Source organism: Acipenser ruthenus, chromosome 26 (genome assembly GCF_902713425.1).
Source record: "Acipenser ruthenus chromosome 26, fAciRut3.2 maternal haplotype, whole genome shotgun sequence".
Lineage (NCBI taxonomy): Eukaryota > Metazoa > Chordata > Actinopteri > Acipenseriformes > Acipenseridae > Acipenser > Acipenser ruthenus.
Window position 1 is genome coordinate 4816033 of NC_081214.1, and position 27536 is coordinate 4843568.

General features: G+C 37.8%; 1 protein-coding gene across 6 annotated transcripts in view; it reads right to left on the minus strand.

Annotated features, from left to right (window-relative positions):
• LOC117430316 (dynein beta chain, ciliary-like) overlaps positions 1-27536 on the minus strand; it is a 97325-nt gene that overhangs the window by 63872 nt on the left and 5917 nt on the right. For 5 of the 6 annotated variants that reach the window (XM_059001339.1, XM_059001341.1, XM_059001338.1 and 2 more), the window contains exons 10-45: positions 26991-27086; positions 26652-26815; positions 26061-26208; positions 25353-25493; positions 24827-24949; positions 24018-24230; positions 23689-23900; positions 22673-22892; positions 22290-22443; positions 21991-22142; positions 21665-21871; positions 21378-21513; positions 21078-21221; positions 20617-20771; positions 20059-20254; positions 19611-19825; positions 19278-19404; positions 18938-19077; positions 18564-18686; positions 17586-17729; positions 17141-17270; positions 16529-16703; positions 15972-16123; positions 15453-15554; positions 14149-14247; positions 11537-11731; positions 10980-11176; positions 10548-10705; positions 9884-9992; positions 9195-9243; positions 8547-8611; positions 4778-4940; positions 2723-2850; positions 2258-2428; positions 982-1110; positions 381-541 (exon numbers count right to left, since the gene is read on the minus strand). In XM_059001339.1, coding sequence (XP_058857322.1) covers positions 381-541; positions 982-1110; positions 2258-2428; positions 2723-2850; positions 4778-4940; positions 8547-8611; positions 9195-9243; positions 9884-9992; positions 10548-10705; positions 10980-11176; positions 11537-11731; positions 14149-14247; positions 15453-15554; positions 15972-16123; positions 16529-16703; positions 17141-17270; positions 17586-17729; positions 18564-18686; positions 18938-19077; positions 19278-19404; positions 19611-19825; positions 20059-20254; positions 20617-20771; positions 21078-21221; positions 21378-21513; positions 21665-21871; positions 21991-22142; positions 22290-22443; positions 22673-22892; positions 23689-23900; positions 24018-24230; positions 24827-24949; positions 25353-25493; positions 26061-26208; positions 26652-26815; positions 26991-27086 — 5393 coding nt within the window. The remainder of the gene's footprint in view (positions 1-380; positions 542-981; positions 1111-2257; positions 2429-2722; positions 2851-4777; positions 4941-8546; positions 8612-9194; positions 9244-9883; positions 9993-10547; positions 10706-10979; positions 11177-11536; positions 11732-14148; positions 14248-15452; positions 15555-15971; positions 16124-16528; positions 16704-17140; positions 17271-17585; positions 17730-18563; positions 18687-18937; positions 19078-19277; positions 19405-19610; positions 19826-20058; positions 20255-20616; positions 20772-21077; positions 21222-21377; positions 21514-21664; positions 21872-21990; positions 22143-22289; positions 22444-22672; positions 22893-23688; positions 23901-24017; positions 24231-24826; positions 24950-25352; positions 25494-26060; positions 26209-26651; positions 26816-26990; positions 27087-27536) is intronic. The other variant, XM_059001342.1, reaches the window with a different exon arrangement.

A 27536-nucleotide genomic window follows, 5' to 3' on the forward strand; every position in this document is an offset into this window, starting at 1 on the left:
CATCCTTTGCTGTGCTACAGGCACAAGGTGCTGTGCTGGTAGCACTTAGTAAGGGGAGGAGGGTTGTGTTCTGTTATCTCAAGTTGGTTTGCAATGGCAACTCTTCCATGGAATCATTAAAGGTTACTTCTGTAAATTAGCTCAGCAATTGCTGTAGCTCACCATGTCTTTACCATGCATTGAGCTTCTATGATGACCAACCATGGGTTCTACTATGCTTTTGAACGCACAGCTTTGTGTGGTGCCCTGCCGTTACGGATTCGGATCCCTATCGGCGAGATGATGTAAAAAGCTCTATAAGCACACTTGCATATTTCAATGAAGGCCTGCCACTTTATACAGCACGACACAGTTCAACGTGCACAGTCATAGTGCTGTACCTGTTCATTGCAACCCTGAGCTGCAGCACCTCCACCTCATCCCCCGAGTATAGGGCCTGGATGTGCTGATTCAGAACCATACTTTTACCACAACCTGCTTCACCCAGGAGTAGGACAGGGTGGCCCGCAGCAGACAGGAGGCTTGTCAAATAAACCAGTTGCTGCAAGAATAAGAAAAGTGTTGAAAATGTTGAAAGGCAGGTGGCTGTCTACATAAAATGTGTTTTTGGCATTTCAGAAATTATATTCAGGTACTTGAGAAGGCGGATCAAACCCAACTGAGGTTAGACAATGTCAACTTTCCTTTTAGTTTCAGCATAGAGGCAAGGGAGAGTATTTACAAAAGGTTTGAACTGCTGTTGGGATGCCATTACAATACCAGTGGACTGTCCCAGCAGAAGCAAGCCACAGTATTACAGCAACGGTAACACAACAGACTTGGGAGACATATTGCACAGTGGTTTCAATGGATTACCAGTGTACATATATTATGGCGCTACAGTAAAGTTTACATCTGAAAATGTGAACCTTAATAAAAAAGTGCTGTATTGTCATTCTGTTCACAGATTCATAGAAAAAAATAACACAGTGGCACATTTACTTCACTTTCGACGGTGTGGACAAACGCTTGAGATGGAATTCCCTGTCCACATGGAACAGAGTAGAGCGGGACACTGTCACTCCACCTGACAAACTGCCACGTCTCCTTGTCAATGTAATAGTCCCAGATCTGCATGAGAAAAGAGAGTCAGCCTCTGAAGGGCACTTGCTATTAAATATGCTTTTCTGTTTACACGGTAGACGAGTCATAAGGGATTGACGTGTGTGAGTGCATGCCTCATCCTTTTTCTTGAAAACCTTACCACTGACAGAAAAGCATTTTTTGCATTTTACTAAGGAGCGAGCCATAATGGAAATGATGTATTACTCAGGTTCAACAGAACTGGCTGACAAGGTTTACTACTGTTATTGCACGTACACGGTTTCAAATAAACACTGACCGCAAAAGATGTTAAAACACCAGCATGTTAGCTAGTGAAAACACACAGAAACGCAACAGGAAAACCTGAGCGTAAACATTTTACAGCAGGCTCCCAGCATGCAGCACAGTAAAATGTTTTTTAAATGTATATTATGCTTGTTGACATGTATCGCATGTTTCTGTAAACCTAAAGAAATATTTCATAATTCATTAAAAGCAAAACATTGCAGTGTTCAGAACAAACTCGTCGTTCGAATATATGTAACGGAAGACAGACTGTGCTATTTGTGTGCAGCGCTTGCGAAAAGGCATTATGGGGCAAATGGGAGCCATGACCATTTTATCTTATGATTCCACGGCATAAAGGGCTGCTTTAAACCAAGGGTGTACTATACAGAGCCTGGATTGTAAGCAAATAAACAGTAGTGGCATGGCTGGAAACAGAGGTTTAGTTTGAATACCAGGAGTAAGATGTTTAGCAGAAAGGCCCTCCCAGGCTGCAGCAAACAGTATGTATACAATGTGTTTGGGAACAGGTAGTTACAGTTGTTGTGTAAAAGGTACAAAGGAAGATGAATGAGTTTGTTCTAAACATGATATGGCATTCTGGAATGCTTTAATATGCAAATAACTACTTATTTTCAAATTCATTCATCAGTTTTCAGAGCTGGTTTTGCAAGCTTTGTATCGCTGCTTCCCAAGGCACAGTAATTAGAGAACAGTTCCTTCACCGAACACCGGGAAACATTTCATTAACGAGGTGCTCAAACCTCCAGTCTAGGATCAATGTACTGCTTTCTCAGTGACGCACTCATACACATCCCATTGTCTAACATTCCTAACATTAATACAATATTTTAGTGGTATAATAAAGTACAAGTTCAGTAATTCTTGCCTCTCTCTCCACAGGAAAGACACAGTCCTTTCCAAACTGTTCTCTCCACCAGTGATTGAAGGGCACTCTGCACTGGGACTCCAAGGTACCCCCAAAAGCCCAAAGGCTTGCAAAAAGGAAACATTTCTTCACAGCTTCAAATGGCATGTCCACACTCAGAGGATTCAGTGCCTGGGACATTTAAAACAGAATAATTGAGAACATCTGCTTTGCCTTCCAGCTATACAGGAATGATTCCTTCAAAGAAATCCTGGCATATTAGCAGAGAAACACTTCAGTGTGGCAGTGTTACCCAGCTTATGTAAACCTAATGCATGTGTTACATTAACAACTTGACTGGTTAATGACTACCAATACAGTTACACAAACTGAACTTAAGTTAGGTGGTAAGTAAACTAATAAAACATATTATACACAAAATGTTAGTATACATTTTTATATTGAACAACCTGACAAACGACTGACCTCAAAAATCCTGCAGAATGTCTGCACCATGTTTTCTACAGAATTGTTGGTTACTTTTTTCAGTTTGAGTCTTCTAGTGTCTGCGCGTGTCGATGAAGAACTCTCACAAACCAATTCCACAACAGGCTCTGTGGGAAATAAATGGTTGAAAATATACAGGAATAAACTGGAATGACATAGGACTAACCCACTCATTGCCTAGACTAACACCCAAGTAAGTTTCAGTCCTGCATTGAACTCAGTTTATACAGTACATACACATACAAGCTCTACTACAGGACAATCAAGCTCTCAAGAATGGCTCCCTCTAGTGGTCTCGGCATATGTCTCCAAGTTTACCACCCTCATGACAACTGGATAACTGTCCTGCTCTTGCATGGTAACTACTGGTGGAATAAGCATTCAATGACATGGAAATGGCCTGTACCTTGATATTAGTGTCGCATTACTTCATGAAACAAAATGATCAAATTGATTTCTTCCGCTAGAATAATAAATTTCAAGCCCTGCAAAACCTCCCTTTGCGGTGCATGTAATTCTCTGAAGAACGTGGTCCAGTTCCAGGATTTCCGACAAAGGAAGAAGCACTCTCGCAAAATATCTCTTTCAATTCCTTGTCAATGCAAGAGCCCTCCCTGGGAAGACGGCTGTCAGTTTGATCTACAGCCTCTAGCCGGCACAATAATGTACGCTAAATTGCCTCAGTCGCTAGCAATGATGGAGTCATTGTGGGGGAAATTGGAAATCAATTCCTGTCATCACCGAACATAACTCTTTTATCAGAGCTACAGTTCATGAGTGTAACGCGAGTGACAGGAGCTCAGAGATGACAATCAGGCTGGTCCCTGATGGCATCGGAGTGAGAAAAGGCTTTATGAAATGGAGAAATTAATTCATTTACAAACAGCATCTCTTTTATTATGCACTCACCACTGGTTGCTGATAGTGTGATTACTGGAATCAACCAATCAGATCATGGAGCAAGAAGCACAGCAGGTTTTGTAAACAACTAAAGCACTGAGCATAATAGAAAACGTATTCTATTTAAATGGTTGATTCTCAATCTGTTTAACTAACCCCATACAGAATGTCTGTTGATCCCTGATTACGTATGTTGAAGACATTCTGCAGGATGAAAACTTACATAAATGTGTGTGTGTGTGTATATACAGTATATATATATATATATATATATATATATATATATATATATATATATATATACATATATATATATATATATATATATATATATAAGTTTATATGCAAACTAAAAAAAACTCCCTTGTTCGCCTATTTCTAACTGGGCCAGAAAGTTCTGGACTTATTTATTTTTTTTAATTATTATTTAAAAAAAACTTTGTTAAAGCATTTTGATGTGTTCTAGCAAGATGTTGTTTTATTCATTTTGCTGTTTATTTTGGAAAGTGTCTTAGGATTGTTTATGATGAAAGGTACTATATAAAAGTGAGTGAAATAAAAATAACGAAAATATTTATTAGACATTTATTTATTTGACTTATTTTTAAGTTGAACTGGGATACCCACTCCCGGAGGATACAAGTCTCATTTACAGAGAGGTATGAGGGGAAACTGCAGCGACATCAACAAACACAGAAATTGAAATGATCCGGAGCTTCCCTGATGGGGAGAACTCTAATTCCAAATGGACAGCAACAGTACTTTGCCAATCGATTGTGTTAGTAAGTTTACCCTCTGGAACAAAAGGCTGTCAGATTTCATCCCTGAATTGACACTGGAGGTGTGGAGTTCAAGAGGTTGGTGCTCTCTGGGGAGGGAGTTACTGGAGATAGTGTTTCACACTTGAGTCCAGGGTTTACAGTCTGCAGGGCCCTTGCAGCCTTCCACAGGTAGGAGGCATAGTTCAAGAGAAAACAATTATTTGAAATGCACATTGTCTGTGTGCCCTGCTCATTTTTTTTTTTTTTCATTAAAAGTAGTTTATTGTAAAACTAGCAACAAGCCATTCTGAAGATTATATCCAAGCTCTGCAAAACTATATTGGATTTTCAATTCCACAAATGAAACTCTTACCTAAGAACTCTCCAGTGAGCTGCTGAAGGAGACACCTGTAGTGTTCAGGGCAGCCCTGAAGCCATTTGGTTAAGGGCAGTTTCCAGTCTCGGTCACTGCTGGTTATTGACAAGATGCCCAAACAGCAGACTATGGTCGGGCTAATGTCCTCCAGCGATTCAAGCTTAGGAATAAAGTCAATAAAACATTTAAATAGTTACACAGTTTACAGATTTTTTTTTTCTCTTTGCTGGTTCTCTAGTGGTTCCACAGTGCCATCATCTGGTGATTTTCATTATAATACTGCACGCTAGCCTTAGTATTACTGAAGGTTGACAATACAGTTTAGACAAATTAACTTCATATTGTCGTTTATTGATACTTTCAATAAAACAAAATATAAATTAGACAAATTAGTTACCATGGGAACTAGTTTCGCTACTGTCGTTTAGATCAGTATTTGCCATGCTTAATAAATAATCTAGCCAAAATTGCTTCTGAAAAGACTCCTCTAGGCTGACGCCGGGGAATACATTAATGTTGCACAGGCATCAGTGCACAATGCTTTTCTACTGTGCTCAGCGCAATGCTAATATACTTCCCAGCAATCAGCCTTGCGGACGGTTTTCATAATCAATTTTTCTGGTTAATAAACATGTATGAAATTCAATACTAGAAATTGCAGATGATATAAAGTATCCCTTTAAAACCACTAATCTCACAATTAGACGAGATGCACAATTGTTAATAAGCTCTGTTATAAATCAATGTGCTGACTGCTATGCTCCAAATATTCATTCCTTTGTCTTCCCTGGAAAACCACATTTAAATATGCTTGTAAACAGAATGCAAGCAGCAAACAGAACAAACCCTGAGGACACAATAAAACATTTCAATATGTATTTTTAATCTGCTTTAAACATTCAAGCCATAAACCTCTGGTTCCAGAACAGCAAACAATACAGTAATTGCAGCACAAGGCGTACACCGGTGTAATTTATCACCTAAGCATTTTAGTTTAAATAAAACATACATTCACGTGTTAATATTTATTTCAGAATTTAATTTAGAAAGGCCCTGTTTTCTGCTAGCTGTCTAAATCACACAACCACTGGCAACAATTTATAGCCCCCACTTTCTCTTGCTCCCAGCAGTAAACACATACTGTAGCAACGTTTATAGGCTCTTTCGAATGTTTTCATATTATTAGCCAGACCATCACATTTATATGTATACATCACCGTTTCTCAGTCTGTCTCTGCGGTTGCAATTAAATATTCCCTGTGGTAATGTCTACTGCAGCATTGGCTCCATGCCAACAGTCATACAGTACATTCATTTTTAGTAGATCCTAAATGTGTGGTTTTAATAACTTAAAGGCGAGTGTCCCATGCTGTTCAGTAAGCCGTGAATGTGCCTGTGTAACTGCATTTGTGTTTCCTGTTAAATATAATTCATCTACAAAAAAAGGTAATTTGTCTGTGGTTCCTGATTACGGAAAAAATAAATATTTGAGGTTCCACCTAGTCTGTGGCATAGAATCCTTCAAAAGGATTTTGTAACATTTTGCAGTACACCAAGTGACACGATATTATAATCAGGAAGCACATTCAATGTCCTTTTGCTATGAACAAGATCCACTTTACAGGTGTATTGTTCTGCAGCACAGCATTCTCAGATTAATTCACTGCCATGTGTTTTCAGAAAATAACCTATTACTCATGATCTTATTTTGGAGTACTGGGGGAATTTACAAAGTTAAATTAACTAGAAAACTGGGTTAGGCTAGACAAATCTCAGAACACGACTAGCATCATTTTGCCAGATTTAAAAAGTCTAAACTCGAGAGAGGGTAAGAAAGTTGACTGTTCAGTCAGATATATCCCTAAGGCAGCTGTGTTCAATAAGAGGCAATCAACAGCAGATGAATGTCATCCTGTGAGATATTCTTTTCAGATGGCATCCATTATGCATCAAAATCTATCCACAAATCTACTGGAATAGAACAAAGCGTCAGCAATGATAAAGGATTCGGCTGCAGGAAAAGCAGAAATTCTTGGCTAGTGCTTCCCTGTTTTGTTTTGCGGGAGCGTGGCCAATGCTGAAGTTATCTGTCACTCTATTTGGGCTTTTTATAATACAAGCCTACACTACAACAGATACTAAAGTGGTCAAATAAACTACTGCATCCAAACAGAAGCGGGCGGAGAATGTTAAATGTTTTAACAAGTAACAGATGTTGTTTCTTTTCCAAACTAGTTTTTATTTTATTTTATTTTGTTTTCCGGTAGTGCATAATTTAGTCTTAAATGTAATTGTCATGTCCAAGTTAAAAAGGCAATGTGTAATACGGTTGACAGCTATGCATACAGTGTTCTACAAAAGCATGTTTGATGGGGTAAACTTGCAACTCTAAATGTGGCGGCTATTAGAGTTAACAGTAGGGATCCAAAGACACCTACCAGGTATGAAACAGTAAATAAGTCAGTAAATTGGGCCTGCTTTTGATTAATAGTAAATGATAGCCTACGGGTTACAAAAGTGATAGTGACTGTAACACAATTATGTATTGCAAAGTGAAAAAACACACACGTTTTACTACACTCTTTATTCCTAATAGGCTCTGCATCTTTAAGTGTGCCCTTAAAATAAAACAAACGCAGATACCACCGGGGAAACACTGTATATGTTAAATGCAGGTAAAATCTAGGGGTTGTATGTTTAGAATTGAAAGACACTCAACAGATTTATAAGTGTACAGTAGTTGCTACTTATTGGTTCTGATTGGAAACTTTTTTTTAAAGGGTAACTTCAAATTGAAAGGCTCCAGTCTTCTTACTGTTCACATCTATCAATTCAATTGGTACTATATCTCTCTCAAGACAGGTTGCTAGGTGGCAGTAAACACTTGCTTATACTATATTGGCTTTCAGCTGTACATTTGTCAATGCTGACAATTTTCAACAGCCTGTCTGGAGATACATTTGTCCACATTCATCCCACTTTATGAGCACAATGTATGCACCAGGTTTTTTACAGATAAACATCCGTCATACTATGCCTGTCTTAAAGCAGATGGACGCCTTTTGATCTATGATATCCTCATTAGTAATTTATACATTGTCTGATGGCAGATATTTCATGGTTCACTACTTATTTTTTGTATTTATTTCAAGATTATTAATTAGCTACCGGTGTGCAAATGCAGTCTTTTTTTTTTTCCTTCACAAAGTCAGCCTGACCTTGAACATTTTCAGGAAGTTTTTCTTGTGTAGACTCTGTATTGGACAGCATGGGGTTGTGTTTGACAATGCAATTCAATACACTGCAGTAACAGCCATTTCATTCAGATATGGCCATCAACAAATAGAACAAATGCAGAACAGAAGTAGAGGGTATTAAAAACACACACCTCAAAAAAAATATTATTAAAAAGAAATTAAAGCAAAAAATGTCATTTAGTAAATCACACCTATTCGAATGTTTGGTTCTGAAATATTCTGTGTTTTATATATTTCTCACAAATTAAAGCAACAGGGAATTTAAAAAACAGCTTCCATGTAGTTACATGAATCACAGGAGACACAGCGACTGGAAGGAAGGCATCGCCAATCACTGTCTCCTATGAGTCACATGACCACACCCAGGATTCAAACAAGCAGGAAGAGACAAAGCAAATGCTATGCATGGTACTATTTATTAAATAGTTAACCTTTCAATTCAAGAAGGGATAATGTAGTCTGTTACTTTCAACAGTATTTTGTATTATGTATGTATACGCACAACATACCTCCCAAAATAGTTTAATGGAACCAGGCAGCTTGATATGTTCATTGTTTGCGAGGATAAACAAACCTGTAAAGAAATGCAAAGCAAGTCATTTACAGTTTCAGTTTCTGTTTTCCAATTGCCAGGTTTCTTACTTGTTGCTACAAAGAAGAGATAATACACTTGACATTCTATTACAAAAAAACGAATGAACCTCATAATAGAAGCCAAGGTTTAAACATTCAATCACAGCAACATATATCCTTCCCTGCAATTAACATTCCAATTGTGATCAGTTGTCCACTACTACTTTTAACAACAGTGTGAGAAAAAAAAATAAAACTAAAAAGACATAATTAATAACTGCGAGCTGGGGAATAAAGTGAATTACAGTTATTAACTGTTATATACAACAGGAATATTAATTATCGTTCAGCTGAAGAGCTTTCAAAGTGATTATATGAAAGTGAACATACGAGGAGATGGTAACCACCATTAATTACAGGCACAGCTTTGTGCTTAGCAGAACATCTGGCTTGTAATCACAGAAGTCTCTCGGCTGCTTTTACAAGGACTATCATCCTGCAGGTGTTTATGGCAAGGAGCAAATAGCAATCTTGGGCCACTGGAGTATTATTCGGATAATGATAAGGCAGACAGCCCCACTCACCATTGCTGCTGAGAATTGCCTGCATGTGCTCCATCTGCTGTGCATCAATCTAGACCAACAAAACAAAACAGCATATGCTGCTGTGTGAACAAGGAAGAGAAAGCAGCTCAAGTTGTCAACTTTCTGTCCTCTGATACAAAAATATGTTTTTTTAACATTAGACAAATTAGCAATATGTTCATGACCTAACTAACTTCCGGGCAGCATGATAACTTTTCCTAGTCTAACGCTAGAATAATAAATGTGTGTGTAGAGATACAACCACTGATGGACAAACATTATGATATTTTGTTAATACAATTTTTTCAAAACGCTCAATTATATGGTATATAAGAAATTAAGTTGATTTGACAAACGTTTCAGCTCAAGCAGGCACTAGCCGAAATGTCTACTTTACTTTTTTCTTATAAAAAAAAAAAAAAAAAAAAAAGAAGCACTGTAGATTTATAGGATATTTAAAATGCAAGCTTACAGAGATCTACAGTAACTAAATAATGCATGACACTAGGAAACATTTCACGGCCAGTCTGTCATGTGTTTATTGAGGCTCTGTCAGCATTGAATTTCATGTTTGTGATGAAGTGGTCACTCTAGAATGCACGTCTATATACATGATACATCGCAGGCCATAAACGACTGCGGAAATAGAAAGCTGCCGAGAATATGAATATGGTATTTATCCAACCCACTTGTCCATCGAGGTGAACTGTCTTCACAGTTCCAGTAATCTCTTTGGAAGCAGTAGGGAGCCCAAGCCAGTACAGTCTCAATAGCTTTGGAAGCAAACCATCCATCCATCTAATAAAGACACAAATTGAAATAAAATAGTGCACAAGGGTATGGGAAGAATGTGGTTTATATAGCTTAGTGTAGACAGTGGCTTGCAATCCAATATTGTTAGACATAATTATATTCTTAAGCTCATGACCAGGGATGCTAATTTTTTGCAATATTTTTCTGTGGTTAAAATAAAATGCTAAAATTGAGTTTCCCTAGATAACCAAAAAATAAGTTTGGATAACAATTAACATAGGGTATAGTCATTCATACACCTATATATCAACTTGGAGTGCTTGGTTTGTGAAGGACTGGACACAGGAACCAGTTTTATTGGACATGTATGTTTATGTAAACATCCTGTCCTTTGAATTATATCCTTTTGAACTGTATGAGAACTTTTTTCCCCCCAATGTTTCATGTTTATACACACCCTTCAAAAAATAGTCCCTGAAAAATCATTCCTACAGCAGTTCCTTAAGTTTTGTGAATACAGCCCTCAGTAACTTGCAGGTAAATATCTAATTATCAAACTTAATTAAAAAAACAGGTAAGTTTTATGAATAAACCATTCACCCCGACTCTGGGTCTGTGTACCCCAACAGCTGTTGAGATTCCAGAGCTCTGATGAACACAGTCTGCACATCCATGTCCGTCCCCTTCTCCCTCACAGATTGAAGGTACGTCCGGATGCACTCACTCTTTCCACATCCTGCTGGCCCCACGATAGCCGTCTGAACAAAAGTGGCATTACATCCAATCAGTACTGCAGTATTCAAACATACACACTGCAAATAACTGCAAGTTAAACTGTCTTATTTTACTGAGTGAATAATCAAGAATAATCCACTAATATAACATAACCTTCAGTGCATTATTCTTGATAATACATTCCCGCTCTAAGAATATTGCTTTAAAGCTATCTATTTTTTATTTTTATTAGCAATAGCAATACCTACAGGATTTTAAAACTTTGGTTAGTCTGCAGTCATGGTGCAAATGACTTACAATTTGATAGGTTTGCACAAGGTGAGCCAGTTGGAGGACTCGAGAGATGAACATGTCATCAGCACACAGCTGCCTTTGTGTAGCTGCCTTTGCAATGGCCTCGGACTCTTCATCCAGTGCTCCTTTTACACTGCTGATCTCCAGCGTGAGAGAAGGGTTCTCCACACTGCCCAGCGACACAGGTTCTGCAAATTTAGCTGAAATGAGTAGAAGGCAACAGATAACAAAGAATCTATAAATCTGCATTTAGATGTATTTCTACTAGGTGCATTTCATTTTACTAATTTTAAGGAAATGCAATCAAATGTATTCAGTAATAAATCCCCATGCACATTTTTGCTGCCTTTTCAAGTTGATGTTCATAAATGTACAGATTAAACAGCTGTCAATTTATTTACGTGACACTGTGGCTTCAAAAAGAGAGTGGGAGTTGACAGGTGGAATCAGGAAAGATATACTACATAACTGTAACCCTGAAGTTATCAACTGTTAACGCATCTGCACACTCTAAATAAATATGTTTTTGAAACTATAAATCTGCTTTACTCATATTATACCTCTCTGATTCTCTAGCGGGGTTGTATGCACAGGCAAGGTCACACTCGGCCAGAGCATGGCTGTTACTGAACAAACGAGCTTCAGTTTATCCCCTGTCAGCTGGGGGAACAAGCAATGATGGAATGCAGCGACCAGCGCTTGATCCTCCAGACCAATGTCACCTTCAGCATGCAAGTCCTTTGATTCGTTTTGACCTAAAAAAAAAAATCCACCATCGTGAGTTGTGTCAACATGATGCCTGGATTCGCTTTCTATAATACTCAAATGCAATGCAAATCCAGAATGAAATATAGAATCAATTCTTTAGAATACATTTGCAACTCGACCTCACTTTTTTGCAAAGAAAAGCATAAGATTTAACAGAAGGCTGACAAAACGACTGATCTAAATACCATCATCTTTTAAATCTCTACGCTACGACCCTCTCTCGCATTTTATGTATTGTTACAGACAAATGCACTAGAGCACCATGAACTGTTAGATGTTTGCTTTTCAAAACCTTGGTTCTCAAACTTTCAATCATTAAAAGTTGAGGTATTAAGATCTGCCACTGTTCAGATCAATTGACTTCATCACTGTGTAAATCTGTAGATGATTAATATAACAGAACCCTTTAATTGGTAATCAATTGACACCCTAGAAGAGACATTACTGGGCACAAGTGGCAAGAAAAAAAAATAGATTTTATGTTATCTTTAGCTTCTGATATATTAAAAAAAATGTAATTTGCACTGAAAGGTTGAAGCTGTCTCTTTTAACTGGTGCCCATAAAAAAACAGGACGTGTCTAGATCACTCAGAAAATTGGAAATGTCAGGCTCTAGTTAGCAATTCAAATGACCTAAGTGGTAATTATGCCCTTTTCATATTTCGAACATGTTGCACTGCATCAAAGCTGACACTGATGCCCGTGTTTTAATACCAGGCCTTGGAAATACAAGTTTGAAATGATATGAAAATGTAGCTGCAAGAGATTAATAGCAGTTCTCAGTAGAGGAAATAGCTTTTTACAGACAGTCTATAATTTATAAAAATGCTTGTGTGATTGCAACGCCGCTTTAGGGAGAGCTGAATTATATTATCACTCACAAGCCCATAATCAGTTCTGTCAGTAAAAGACGCAATATGAGGAATGAGGAGGAAAGAAAGATTGTTATAAAGCCCTTCGGAATAATATATGACGCTCTATCTTTTGTAAAATGATGCTTCAAGCAACAGTTCAAAATGGGCACTTGTTCATTTGGAGATTGTATTGCTTGGGGTAAGATGTCTATGGTGTAACCTTCTAGAGCACATTTACCACAAGCAGTGCATTACCATCGGCAAAAGAAACAATATTTTATCAGGTGCTGTTGCAGCAAAACGAATGGAACACCTACATGTGGTGGAGGTTGTGCACTTCGTACTTTCAAGATGGGCTTCTTTTAACTAAAGATAAGTGTTTTTTTTTCCCTGGTTAAGATTTTCATAATGCAATATACTTACGGCTTGGACTTTTCAGTTTTTATTTTCCAAATCTCCCTTTAAATGTTAATTAGTCGCTGTTAAGCTGTCTCTGCATCCTAATAAAGAGACAGCTACTAATTAACAGCTATGTTTGTCTTTGCTACAGATTTTAAATGATGGACTTGCTATCAGTGTACACTCCGTACTGGGTATAATATGCTGAAAAGAAAAGCTGTCGGGACAACTCGGTTAAACGAGTGAAAATAACAAAAGCACAACAATAAACTAGTTCAGTGGTTCTCAATCCTGATCCTGGGGGACCACTGCCCTGCTGGTTTTTGTTCCAACCAAGCGCTCAATTACATAATTGAACCCTTAATTGAACTAAAAATTTGCCTAATCTGAGCATTGTAATTATTTTAAAAAGACGGAGATTTCAATGTAGGTATAAAATTGTATAAGGAACTTAAATTCTCCAACTTTTTATAAGCTACACTATTATAAATTAACCTAATTATTAATTCAATTAAAGGTTCAATTAAGTAACTGAGAGCTTGGTTGGAACAAAAACCAGCAGGGCATTGGTCCCCCAGGACCAGGATTGAGAACCACTGAACTAGGCGACTGCAAGAATGCAATTAGGATCAGCGATGAGCAATTAAAGTAACCTGTTTAAAATAAAAATTAAGCACAACAGAATCAGGCTCAGTCAAGATATAAAGGTAAAAACTAGTGACATTGTTTTGTAATGAACAGCTTTTTCTGAGTTTAATTAGGAAACAGAATTGGTTTAAAATAAGTTTAAAGGGACCAAAACTAAAACCCGAAAACTTCAAACCTTAAATATACTGTATTAATAATTGAAAGAAAAAATACAATCAATCACCTTTAATATGTGGGTTCTTTAGGCAGCAATAATGCACAGAATAATACATATTTATACTGTAATTTGTAACCTCAAAAAAAGTCCGAACTGCTAACAGATTTGTATCCTATTTTATTTATTTATTTATTATTTTGGGAGGGTTTGGTGTGAATAAGCACAGAAGCATGCTCTCATCCTATTATAAACTTCACCCCACTTTGCAACCTGCTGGCCATTATTTCACTAAGGTGTAAACTGCTACAGTATGCATATTTGTTGTACTGTAAATGGCAATACTTACTCTGGATGGCTTCTTGTTTAATCTGCATCTCACACAACAGACTGCCTGCTTTATGAATTAAATGTCTTATGCTTGACAGAGTCCATGCAAAGCTGTTTGCTGTGAAAGAAGAAAGTATATTTCAGATGGCAGATCAGTAAATCAATGCCTTTAGCCACATGAAGCCCTGCCAAATCTAGATATATCCAATGGAGGGGGTAGAATTACAAAATAAAGAAAACTGTGAGCTAAATAAGGCTTACTCATCACATGTTCAGTACTTGGCACCAACAAGACAATGTGTAATATAACATTTTGATTCAAGTATTTTAATTGGAAGCAAGCAATCTAGATTGGAGATTTCACATGCTGTAGGATCACACTTCTAAAAGGGACAAGACCCAGTTTAATTTGATTCAGAAACATGACAGCAAAGATACATTCTTGGAAATACAGCAGATGCTAAACAGCTTTCTTTTTAGCAAGCGGGTCAAGCCGCTAAATAAAAATGCAGATGGTTCTGCTATCTGTTTACTCACTGTAAAATTAGGCTGATTAATTATGATTGTAAGCCTTGTACAGTTGCTGCTTGAACAGATTCTCTATGCAGAAGCACAGTGGGCAGAACGTACTCTGCAAAGGATCTCGCACATTTTAATTTAAAAGGGTGACCATAAATCTTTGAACACAAATAATGTTTTGGAGGAAATGTTAACGATATTGGTAACTAACTCTGTGTTAAGGTTATTTAAAGTTCAAGAGCTGCTATTTTTTTATAGTTGCCTGCCACAAATACGTAATGTGTCTTTATATTATAAAGCGCCAGCACCAGTACTGCTGTGTATTGCCAGCAAACCAAAATGAAACTCCACCAAAAGAGCCAGATCACTAGATGGTGCTGCCTCTTGCATCTAAAAGGACACGCTGGCTGATCTAGGCTAAGTCAAATGAATCCACAAATTATCCAAAAATTAAAAATAAAAAGCAATTGAAATAAGAACCATGCACGATGTCATAAAAAAGTTACAGGGACAATTAAAAAATATATATATATATATGAATAGGACATTTGAAGCTACTTGCTCTTAAATAAAAAAGGCAAACAAACCACATATCCACATTTAAATAATGAAACCATGATACTTCAAGGTTACGCAACAGGGGTAATAGAGCGTGCTAAACTAATTCATTGACAAGTAACTACACCTTTAAGTGTTAACAATATCATACTCTAGTATTGTTCTGAAGTTTTAACAGGAGAATGCAATTAATTATGATTTCCAAATGCACCCTGTTGACAGCTTGACTGCAAGGCGTATGCTCACCATTCCCACAATGCACAGAGCCAGCTGATGTTGCAGACATCTTTGAACAGGCCTCAAGCAGTGCCAGCAGCTTCCTCGCCAGTAATCCAGCTCCTGAAAACCCTGCAGATCCCCAAAAGAAGTACATTAGAAACAAAATATTAAAGAAATGAAAAACCTTTAAACGATACAGCGCAACATTTGCACTCCCGACACCTATTTCACAAACAAAACAACTGTGTGGTGCATCTCAGTTTTTCTGTCCCGTTTTCTCAGTATTTAATATTGTTCTTTTTATTTACATTTGTTTTACTTTTGGAAGTGAGGAAGTTATGTCATACATGATTACTGTCCACATCTTCCTGCATTTGCTGATAACTGTTCCCTTGGCAACAGGAGGATTGTTTATCTTCGGTGTTACAAAAAATAAGGATACGAGACGTGCAACCAAACTGCCGTTGTTACAAGAAGCTCTGTGAACAGATAGGAATGAACAGTAGGGAGGATATTCAGGATTGAGTTTCTTAAAGGGACACCTACCTGCTGTAAAAAGCAGAGTCTCCACAGGGAAGTGGAGGTTGGTGCTGGTTATGCTGACAATGCGAAAACATCTGAGAAGGTTGTCTGGAATAGTGGCTGCAGGTGAGACATACCTGGGATAAAGTGCATTACCAGTCTGTTTAACAGGATTGCTACGAAAGAAGGAAAAAAAAACTTACTTCTTATTACTTATAATAATATGACGCTAATTACACAGGAGTGAATAATTGCATAGCCCATTTTGCCTACGTGATTAACGATATGCAACTATCAGGATGGTATATGAGCATGAAGTAAATAGGCTTCTCAGTTTATTCAGTTAATATAAGTGCTCATGTCTGCAATTACCAGTAAGTGCAAGGCAATCTATTCTGTTCGCCAGTATACAGAACCTTTTTAAATGAAATGTTATGCTGTCTTAACAGGTCAACAGAAAGAGTTAAACCATCCTGTTAAAACTGGAATTTAACCACATGACTACAACATATAATCATTTGGTAAATGACTGTATCATATACACAGTTACTGCAATTACAATGATAGTACACACATTTTACCTTTTAATAATAGCTAGACATCCACCCAGTGGATTTAGTGTTGTGTCACTGGACTGCACATGTACGATACCCTTCCCAGCCTGCATTGCACCCTGGATCTGCCCCAGCCAAAGAGCCGCCTCAGAGAGAATCAAGGGTCTCATCCGATCCATCCCATTCAAGCAGACCAAGGCACCTAAACACAACCAGCAAAAGACATCACGCAACTAAAATCACGCAACTAAAACACAGAATTGAATAGGGAGAGGACACCGAGTTCTTCCATCAAACTTATTGTGTAATGCTAGGATAAACAGGCTTCCCCCAAATTTTGGAAAACAAAGAGATCGACAGAAAAACAAGGATGTTAAAAAAAAATACCTTAATTTTCTGAATATAAGGCGCAACAAATTTTAGGACATTTGATGCTGTTTGTGCAGGGAAGCAAATACAGTATCGCCAGTGCATTCCTGACTGACCTGCTGTGGCTTAAATGCAGTACTTCAAATATCAAAAACATGATTGCATTCAACTTTCCTCCAGGCTGCTCAGAAACAGAAATATCTGGTTTCACAGCCCCCGATTAGCACTCAACTCAGAATGAATGCTATGTATTTTATACTTAATACTTGCCAGCCGATGCGACTCCTTTGCAGATATCTGTGAGTGTTTTGAGATCCATGGCTTTGGTGCAGTGGATGAAGTACAGAGCTCTCCCCAGAGCGAGACTCAGCTCCTTCACTGTGGTCTTCTTTCCAACGTTCTGCAAAACCCAATAAAAAATACTCCTCAAAATACTGATCAATTAACAGTACATCAGCACATCACAATTGTTTGAGATGTATCAGCAGCTGTGTTTAAAGTAAAGAAATAGCACAAACCTTAACCAATACTCTTCTAACTAAGGTGGTTAGAAGAACAATAAGAGTCAGTTTACCAGTTTCTAATGGCAATAAAACCCAGATTATCGGGCATTAACTTGGCAGTTGACCTTGAGTGTGCAGTAAATAACCTGACGGTTATCTCCAATAAGGATTCCATTGCTTCAGTGATTGTTAATTCTGTTGTATATTCCTACCTCAGGTCCCATGCAGAGTGCCCCTGCCCCACTGGAGAGAGCAGAACTGAGACTGAGGAAGGTTCTCTCTGTCAGGGGAGTGATGAGGCTGCGCTCAGCTGATCCCTGGTATTCATAGCCATAGCCATACTCACACTCGCCAACCTGCAATGCAACCACAAGGTCATAATAAAACAAAAAACATATCTTAATGCAGCGATTGAAAGAAGACTCCTCTCGTTTGTAAACTTTATGTTCTTATGTTCTAATATTTATACAACAAGCTCAGATGTGTCTTACTAAACTCATAGTAAAACCAGAAATGGATCAAACTGCTATGCAATGGGAGTCAAATTTCCATCCCTGTTATTGTCAAAATGTTATTTTTTAAGTAAACTTATTTAATCTGGAACTTCTTGTTTGGGGGTTTTGTGACTGACTGTGATTGCTAAACCTGAATGAATTGGTAATATCCCAATCTGATGCTAAATGGCTTCTATTTATCATAGGTAGTCAGTGGATAGCAATAGATTTGATGCTCAGAACGCTGTCAGCTACAAAGCCAATATTTTTTGGCTAATTTCTCTTGCTAGAACTCCTGCAAACAATCTGCCGATGGCAGCTTTGCGGAACAGGTTTTCTGTCGGAAAGGCAGCTTGAACGTTCAAACAACCTTAAGGCTATTCCACAGAACTGGCAGAGACGGGGACAGGATGCTGGCTGACAATCCTACCCAGCACAGTGGTACCACAAAACCATACCTGTGTGTATTTAGCAGTCTTTCATAAATTGGTTTAAAGAATCCCACTGACGCACACACAGAGTGTCCAAAAGAATCCTTCAAGCAGTTTACCAGCGTGTAATGGAATCTGTTAGCAATCAGTGTTCTAAGGATGCTGCCCTGGTATTTGCAGTCATTCAAAGAATAAAAAACAGAGGCTGCTTGGCATATTTAAACATTGGTTCTTTGCTAACAATAATGAACCTGTTAATACATACCTTTACAGAGATATCCATACTGTTCTCGTCGTACTGATAGTGGAGGAGTGCATTGGGTATGTTTGAATCGTCACTGATGGCCCCAGATTTTATTTGCTCCAGTATTCTTTTAACTACATCACACTGCAAAATGAAGTATTACAATTATAAGGATCAGAAACAAAAAAATGATGACAACGCTTCAGTAAATGACAGCACCATGCTGCAATTGTATAGAACAATTGTATAGAACTAGATACATCTGAAACGTTGTTCATTTAGAGAAACACTCCTCATAAAACTAGTGGAGCATGATACACTAGTGGAGCATGATACAAGCTTGACCTTTATGTAACATGTGTTTTGTTTAATTGTAGACATTACAGAAGAGATACCTGGTAAGTTAACAGAAGAATATGATTGCTCAGTTTTTTAGTATGTCCTGATGTCGAAGGTTTTCTGATAGTTTTTTGACTGGAAATGTCACAGACGGGGGAACTTTTCATACTTCCGACTGAAGGTGTGGATTTCAAACCTATAAAGAAACAAAGATAAACTTTCTTTAACTAATTAACTAAAATTACAGAACATGCTGCCAATAAGTGACATTGTGTTTATTCTTAACTGTGTGTGGTTATTATCGTTTACATGCGCATATATGAAATGTCACATGTTCTTTACTAAAATTCAGTTAAAAGATTCTGATATATGGCAATACATTTTACAATACATTACCTTTTACACAACTTTCTTCATTTTTTACCAGGCCATCGTGTAAAATGCAACGAATGTCCTTTTGCCGATTTTCCTGCAATAACTTAGCTGTGCTTTGAATTGCTTCTGTCAACCTTGCATGATAATCCTTTCAATAAAACATGAATATTGCGTTGTTAAAAACAGTGTGAAAAAACAAATCCCATAGCACAACAACAGAAATGTCACTGATGTATTGTTAGCATTTACATTAGAAAATAAGAATTAATTCAAAATCTCAGCAGATATGCTTGCTATGCTAAATAACCTTTATTAACCTTTATTAAAAGATGTGAACAAAATAAAGTTAATTACACGCAGCGTATCCTTGTCTCCACTGGCCCACATGTTAACACTTTCCTGAAGGGAACTTGAAAAATGAATCTGTGTGGCGAGATGCGCCACCTCACCGAGGGTGACCAGTATCCAGGGCTCTCGCTGCGATTTACTGCTCGACACATCCTGATGCTGGACTACAAAAGAACCACTTTCCTTCCTCTCCAGAGTCCGAAGTGAGGAGCTGCCAAGTCCTGGAAGAGGTAAACAGGGAGACAAAATGTTCTAAAACTAGTATGAAACAACTCTAAACTGCTTCTACTGTACCTAAACCCACGTTCTCTCCCAAGGCAAACTGATGTAAACAAAACAATCAGGTCTGTAGTTAAAATACTGATTGTATGACTCCTTATAACAAGTTTCCAGATGTTTTTAAATCCTTAATAACGGAAAAATGTGGTTATTTCGGTTAAATCTGATTACATACTGTCCCTCTTGCCCCCCTGCCCTTGCTTTGAAGCAGGCCTGCTGACTGCCACCCGTCTCGCTCCAGCGCTGTGGATCTGTCTCTGTGGCAGCAGCTCATGTCCCAGAGTGGCGTGGAGGTGGTGCTGCAAAGCTGTTCTGATCCTGCTCACCAGCAGCGCAAGCCAGTTCTCAATGGGACCCTTACACTCCAGAGGCTAAGTTGAAACAAAGCAGATGGTAACAGTGTAATAACATGACAGAGGCATCTCATCCACACAGATCAGCAACTCTTGACATTGTGTCAATGTGGTTTTAAACACAAGAGATTCATGTGTTCAATTCATTTCTTTAAACAAATTCTTCATTGCACCATGTGGTAATTTAGAAGATGAAGGGCTGAACAAATGTAATACAATTTCGCTCTTGTATGTTAATAAGTCTACTCTAGGCTGCAACTTGTAGTTCACTGACAATTAATGAAGTTTACTGTGTTTTACAGTATTTTGATGTCACACAAGTAAAACTCTATACATTGTTTGTGAGCACTTTCAAAATCTTTTTTTTTTTTTTTAGGTACCTCTGGAAGATACAGTTGTTCTCCTTGAAAGCTTTGAACTGCTACTATTCTCTGGCTTCCAACAACATGAATCCCATTATGTGTCTCAAATATTAGGCTTTCCATGTGCTCAAACACTTTATACAGATATCGGTTTAGTACATCTGGATTGTGAGCTAAAAGGGTTGAAAAGAATATGTTATTCCGGTTATAATGTGGCTTTCAGGAAAGAGTTTTTCTTGAGTTAAACAGCAAACAAATGCTAACATCAGTCTTTAATTACTGCTAAATTCTATTCAAACTTGATAAAAGGTTACAATGGTGCATAGTAGTTTTGCAGTTTTCCATGATTTCCCTTGATTATACAATGCATATACTGTTATTTGCCACACTTTAACATACAGTACTATAGTTCTTTGTTCTCGATATAGTGTTTCTTATACAATATATATATATAATTTCTGTACCGGATTGCTTCTTACCATAGCATACAATTTTTAACGTATCTTGTAAAGGCAGAAAGAAGAATCTTGGGAAAGCAATGCGTCTTTGTTCCAGGTTATGAAGCAGAGCATGTTGGCACTTTTCTAATTTCTCATTCATTTCACCAAGCATGTCCTGTAAGCCTAAAATATAGATTTAAAAAAAAAAATGTTTATTCACTTTTGCAGTTCAAATATATTCATAGGGAATGCACCTAGATTTAAAATTAATCGGGCATGAATGAAGTACAAGATCTGATGGTTGTTGCTAAGAGATCCTCAAAGAATGTTGGTTCTCACCTGGTTTTGTGCATGTCTGCAGAACATTTGGATTTTGTTCAGTAGCTTTCATTACAGCACATAGATCATGGTGAACTTCAGCAAACGTTGTAGCTTCTTTTGGTAAATCTCGACATATATCATCAGTCCAAAACACCTGCAAAACCAAAACAGCCCAAATGTACATAAGTGGGGTTTCACGACGTTGCTTCACTGTTCTGTTCAACACCTTTCAGAAGTCATGAGGCTACCACTGACATTCCTGTGAGGAGCTCATTCTAGACCTGAACCCATGAATAAAATCTTACCTCTTCCAGTTGGACCCACTTCTCCTGGACTTGTGACCACAAGCGGACAACAGATTCGATGACCTGTAACTTCTTCTGCCATTTTGTCACTTCATCGAGGAACGAGCCAGCCTCGCTGTTGTTCTTCATGGTCTCCAGGGTCATCTGATGATGTTCAAGCTCCTCAAAGATAACTTCTGGATTGTTTAGCAGCATGATGGGGCCAACCTCAAGAAATCAATCAATGTCACTTTCAGAAACGTGCTTGCAAGCTCCTGTGCAAGTTGTTCATCAAACCAAAAAATGGACACATTTTATATGATTTTTGCTGTAGAAATAGTACTCACTTCTCCCCGACCTGTAGCAGGCGTTACTCTGCAATGAGGGTGCATGTCAAATATTCTGCTCAGCCACACTTCTTCACAAGTCTTCAGACCACTTTCAATTGTCACATCTTTAACTGCCCGGTCAACTATGGTCTTCACATGATCTGCATGTCCTGGTGAGACAATAAAGTATTATTAACACATGTCCTTAGATTTTTAAGGTTTCCTTAAATTAACTTAAGAAACTGAAAAGTAGGTGTTTTTTTTTTTTTTATTTAATCTGTGGGTGCCGGGTTTTAACAACCACAAAGAATACTAACTCTGCAATCCCAAAGTGATCAGATCTGCAAGAGTCATTCTTCTTATATTCTCCGGAGTGCTGTAAAGCTGTCCCCCTGTGAGTCGCACAAGTTGTTTCCAATGTCTTGTTCTCATCGCCGGATTGAGAAGGTCCTCAATTAGTGGTAAAGTTAACTGAAGAGAGAGAAAATAAGAGTCGATTAGCATTGTAACCCTTTCTATTTAGCAGTGTCAAATTTGACCCATTCCATGACAATGCAAGTCATGTACGGAATAGTGTGAGGAATTTGTATGTTATGTGTCATATTTCTGAACAACAGCGAGACAGCATCAAGGCATTTCCAGGCTTCTTATAAATCAGGCCATTGATGGCACTACTGTTTCGTTACCATAACGTGTGTACCTGTATGACATTCACAGATTCCAAGGTGCCAGCATAGATGTCCCAGCCACGCACCTCGCGTGGAAGTGATTGAACTATCTGGAGCTGCTGGTTCGTGTTGTTAATAAGCTGGACTGTGTCCAGGTCTTGCCAGGGCTGTGTCTTCCATTGGGTTTGCTGTTTCTGAATCACCTCCACCTTCTGCCACAGCAGCGTGAGGTTCCTCACTGTGCGATGGCATCTGAGGGACACAAAGCAGCCAAACTGAGTTTTGTGAAAGGTAACCCTGGAATTGAGCAGTTCATTAAAATGTTATACCGCGTGCAATTCCTGATGTTTTTACAGAGTAAATAGCTTAATTTTTAAGTAATCTTTTTCTTAGCATTTTATGTAGTTCGGAATTATTCTCTTCCGATATTAAAGTTTTCCCTATTGCAGGCTTTCATCTAAATTCACATGAACTCAAATCTTTTTTTCGAATGGTAAGTATGGCAAGTATCCAGGCATTGTCTTTGCTAAACTCATTCCAGAATGTTATGTGATAATGCAAAGGATTAACAGATCTTATCTACCTTACTTAACTCTTGTATTATCATATCCTGACCACTACCTTGCCAAAGAAGAGTGCCATTTGGATATATAAAAAAGGCGTTTTGCAACTATGTCAGTGGCAAGGTAGATAACACAAAGGATGACTGTGAACCAGTGAACAGCAAGCCCCATCATTAAGCTGTGCTTGAGCTTTATAATAGCAAACCACATAAGGTTTCAAATAATAGCCTAGACAAAAGAACAGGCACTTTGCTCTGAATTTCAATGCCCAGTGCTCCACTGGTATAGTCACCCCTTTAATAACCTTCAGCCATGTTTGACATGTTTTTATGTGCAACAGTTGGATATTCAAAGGCTCCTGCGAGCATGGTCAATTACAGATGGAATAACACTGTCATGGTATGGTAAGGAATTGTAAAAAAGCAAGGTCAACTATTGGAAAGCATGAGTACCGTAACTACACATGAGAAAGGCATTTGACTTACTCGTTTAAAACAGAGAAGTCCACCACAGTAGCCTCTAGGAGCTCCTGCAGTTCCTTAAGGTCCTTAGCTTCCCTCTGTAGACTTTTCACTTGTTTGTTGAACGTCTTGATCACGCAGTAAGCTTGTTCTACTGAGCAGGCTCTCATGTAGATGTCTGATTCATCAATATCTTCTCTCAGCTGGTGAAGTATTTCACCAAACTGGGAAAGATCCTGCACAGGACATCAATGATATTGAGTGTGAGGACTGAGAATTTGACATGCCCTGGTTCTAAATGTTCTGTTACTTTTTGGGAGATTTCAGAAGGATAACCCATGGAAAAACGTCACCTTGGTGATCCTCTCAGATTCCTGCCGGATCTTGGGACTAAGCCTCTGCTTGGCCAGGGACATCTTGGTTTTCAGGATGTTCCAGCGCCCCGGAGTTGCTTTGAACAGCCTCTCGCTCTCGGCTGGCAGCTTCATCTCATATTTTTCCAACAGTTTGAGAGCTTTCTGCATAACAATGAACTGCCCCTCCATTTCTGTTTGCTTTGTGGATACCTTTTGAAAAAAAAAAAACCGGTGACATTGAAAGTCATCATACCTCACCTTTTCACTTTCATTTTTTCCATCTGGCCAACATTTTAACAATAATTGTATTATTTTGTTATTCTAACATTTGAAGGTACTCATAGTATTCAGTTTATTTTTTTTGTAATCAAGATACATCACCCAGTATTTTTTTTTGTCATTTATTTGTTTCTGGTTTGGTAACTTTATTGGGTGGGGTTTTCCTTTGTGAAAAAATTGACTTATGACAATAAATAGCGTGTCAGAGGGTTAAAATCTATTACAAATCTGGATACTAAGAAAAACTGAGAGATTTCCTTAACCCTAAAGTTTTCTCCAAAATCTAAATAAATAAATAAATAGACTAGTATTTTGTTGCTTTCTTATTTGATTTGCCCTTTGCAGAAAAGTTTGTCATTACCCAAAGAACAAAATGTCAGAGCAAGTGTTTGTTCAATTAGCATGCTGGAGGGCTTGGTAAACACACACACACTAACTGAAATATCACATTGTCTGTTTAGGTTACGAGATTAAATAGTTTGCTGTCTGCTTGCCTAGATAAAAGATGACAAGTTAAACAAATATACCTCACTGAACAGCTGCATCATTGTCATAAAGAATTCCGTGTCTCTTTCATCCCCAGTGATGCTCTCTATCTGAGGTTCAGTCCTTTTTAAAAACGCATCCAGCTTCTTCAACGTATCAGTCATCTGAAAAAGACAAAACACCCACACACAAGTCAAATCAGCACTTTTATGGATGGTTGATGGATGGCCTCCTTCAAATGTGGTTAAAATGTTCAACCCATATAAAAAATGCTACTCTATAGCAAAAGTTAAAACATTAAAATGGCTAGTTTCACACAATAATTAGCACTAATCTTGGACGACCTGATGTTAACGTATAGGTAAGGTAGTCCAACATTAGTCCTAATCAGGGTCTACTCTAGTATTCTTCATGATACACTAACGTGTTTTGGAGAGTACTAACGTAGTACTTTTATATTATGGTGACTACCTAAATCACCCTGTATATTTAGGGTTGTGATGTGGTTTAATTGGAATGATTCACAGCACCTTCCAGTTTAACTCTCTATAGTTTTTGTCCTCTTACCTTGTCTGTCAGGTATTTTGCAAAGGTCCACATCCACTTGAATGCGTAGGCAGCCAGAACCTGCTTGATGGGCTGGAAGTCCACCTGAATCCAGCCTAGAACCATGGAGTCTTGGAAAGTCAAGATGCTGTCCCTGTCGTTCTGAAATTATAGCACAGGCATCAATTCCTATTGATGTGAATTGCTTATTAAACCATTAGAAGTAATTTATTAGGACGCTGGAATTTTTTTTTTAACTGCTCTACATCTGTAAAGGATAAATTCTGTCCCTTGATTTTTATTAGAAAAATTATCTACCCAACTTCCCTATACTACTATGTATATGATATACTATACTATCTAATAGAGCAAGGCTGAAAGAGCCTCACATGATCTAGAATGAAAATATATTTAAAAAAAAAGGAAATTCAATTTGCAGTCTATAGCCAGTAGGTCATTTAGCAGAAAGCTAGTTAGAGACTACCAAATCAATCCAACTGATGTACACAGTTGTGGATCGAAATACCCACACTGTTATTAAAACATTACCAATTTTGCCTATTAATGTACTTTTAATGACAGAAATACACACTCTCACAGGTAGTTTGAGATTTCGTTTTCTCCTTTAATGATGTAAATGGTGTTGTTGTTTAGATCCTCTACCATAGATCAACAGAACCCATACTACTTAACAGGGCAGTAAATATTAACTAAGAACCACTCCAGTACCCTGTAGATAGAGATCTCTGTATCAAAATCCTCCAACAATGGAACGGAAATGGTCTCCTTTGCATCCTCAGGCTGAATAAAGGCTCGTTCAGCTTCAATCAGCAGAGTGCTCTGGGATCTCAAATTGCTGCTCTGCCTGCTCTGAGATCTAAACCAGAAATGATTGAAAGGCCATTAGAGAAATGAAAGATTCAGTAGGCATATGTTCTCGGTCCATCTAATGGGTAAAGCACTTTAGTACCTTCATATCAGCGCGTCGTTACCCTATCAGTTATATCTTTATATAAAAAGAAACGGAAGGACTTTCACTTACCACATCAATAAATCAACTATCAACCTAATACGATACTCATTATTAGATTCACAAAGTGCTTACTACAAGTATAAATCTAACAGACTTATTTCAATTAAAGCTCTGTATCTGACTGCACAGATGTGACTTCCATATATTATTTCTTCAGAGGACAAATCTCTTACATCGTATTTCAATTTGATTTGACCTACAGGGCAGCTGAGTTAAATACATCAGATGAGCGAAAATAGATGTTACCAGCCATTAATACATTAAAACTGATAGCAATGTCACCTTACCGGTCACTCAAGGTATCCATTAAATCCATAAGGAAGTCTGTCCTGGAAAATTGACTCTGATGATCAGGCTTTACTCTGCCAACTCCATGTATAAAGTCTTGAAAGGTGGCGTTGACATCTTTCTTCCAAAGATAGGCATACTGATTTAATGCTCCCAATGTGTCCTTAGATAAACAGAATTAGACCAATTGATTCATTACTCTATTGAATTTACACAATGACAACCATTCTACCAGATCAGAACATATTTCATGCAGATGCTAAACATTTTAGAACAGTTCTTATATTACACAAATGGCAACAAATGATCAGCAGTGGGCAAATATAAAGTTGACAGACCTGGCATTTGTCAGCGCTGTCCTGCACTTGTTCCAAAATGTGACCAACCAACTGAATGACTTCTTTGTCAGCTGCTACATAGTCATGGTAGCCTCCCTGAAAAAACAATGAATCTGACATCTGTTGGGTTCCACACAAAAAAGTCATATGCTTTACTGAATGGTTTTTCAAGCAGCGAAATAAAACTATTGCCTTGCATCCTGAAGGCTTGGTTAAATTGATCTGAAGTACAGGTGATGGTTTGTAATCTCTTCTGCACATTTTACACCATCAGTAAATGCTTTCGTTCATCAATTTAACTTACAAGAAGGTGAAATACCTAAAGCATTCATTTTATTAGATTATTATTATTTTTATTTTTTTGGCTAATTACACTTATTGCATCACTTAGAATTTTAGGATTGAGACATAAGTTAAAAAAAACAACAACTATATGAACATAATTTAGATTTTTTATTTAACATCATATAATCAAATAAACTATAAAATGATGATCGCAAATGTCTACCGGAAGCCATAATAGTAGTACAGTATTTCATGCTAGAT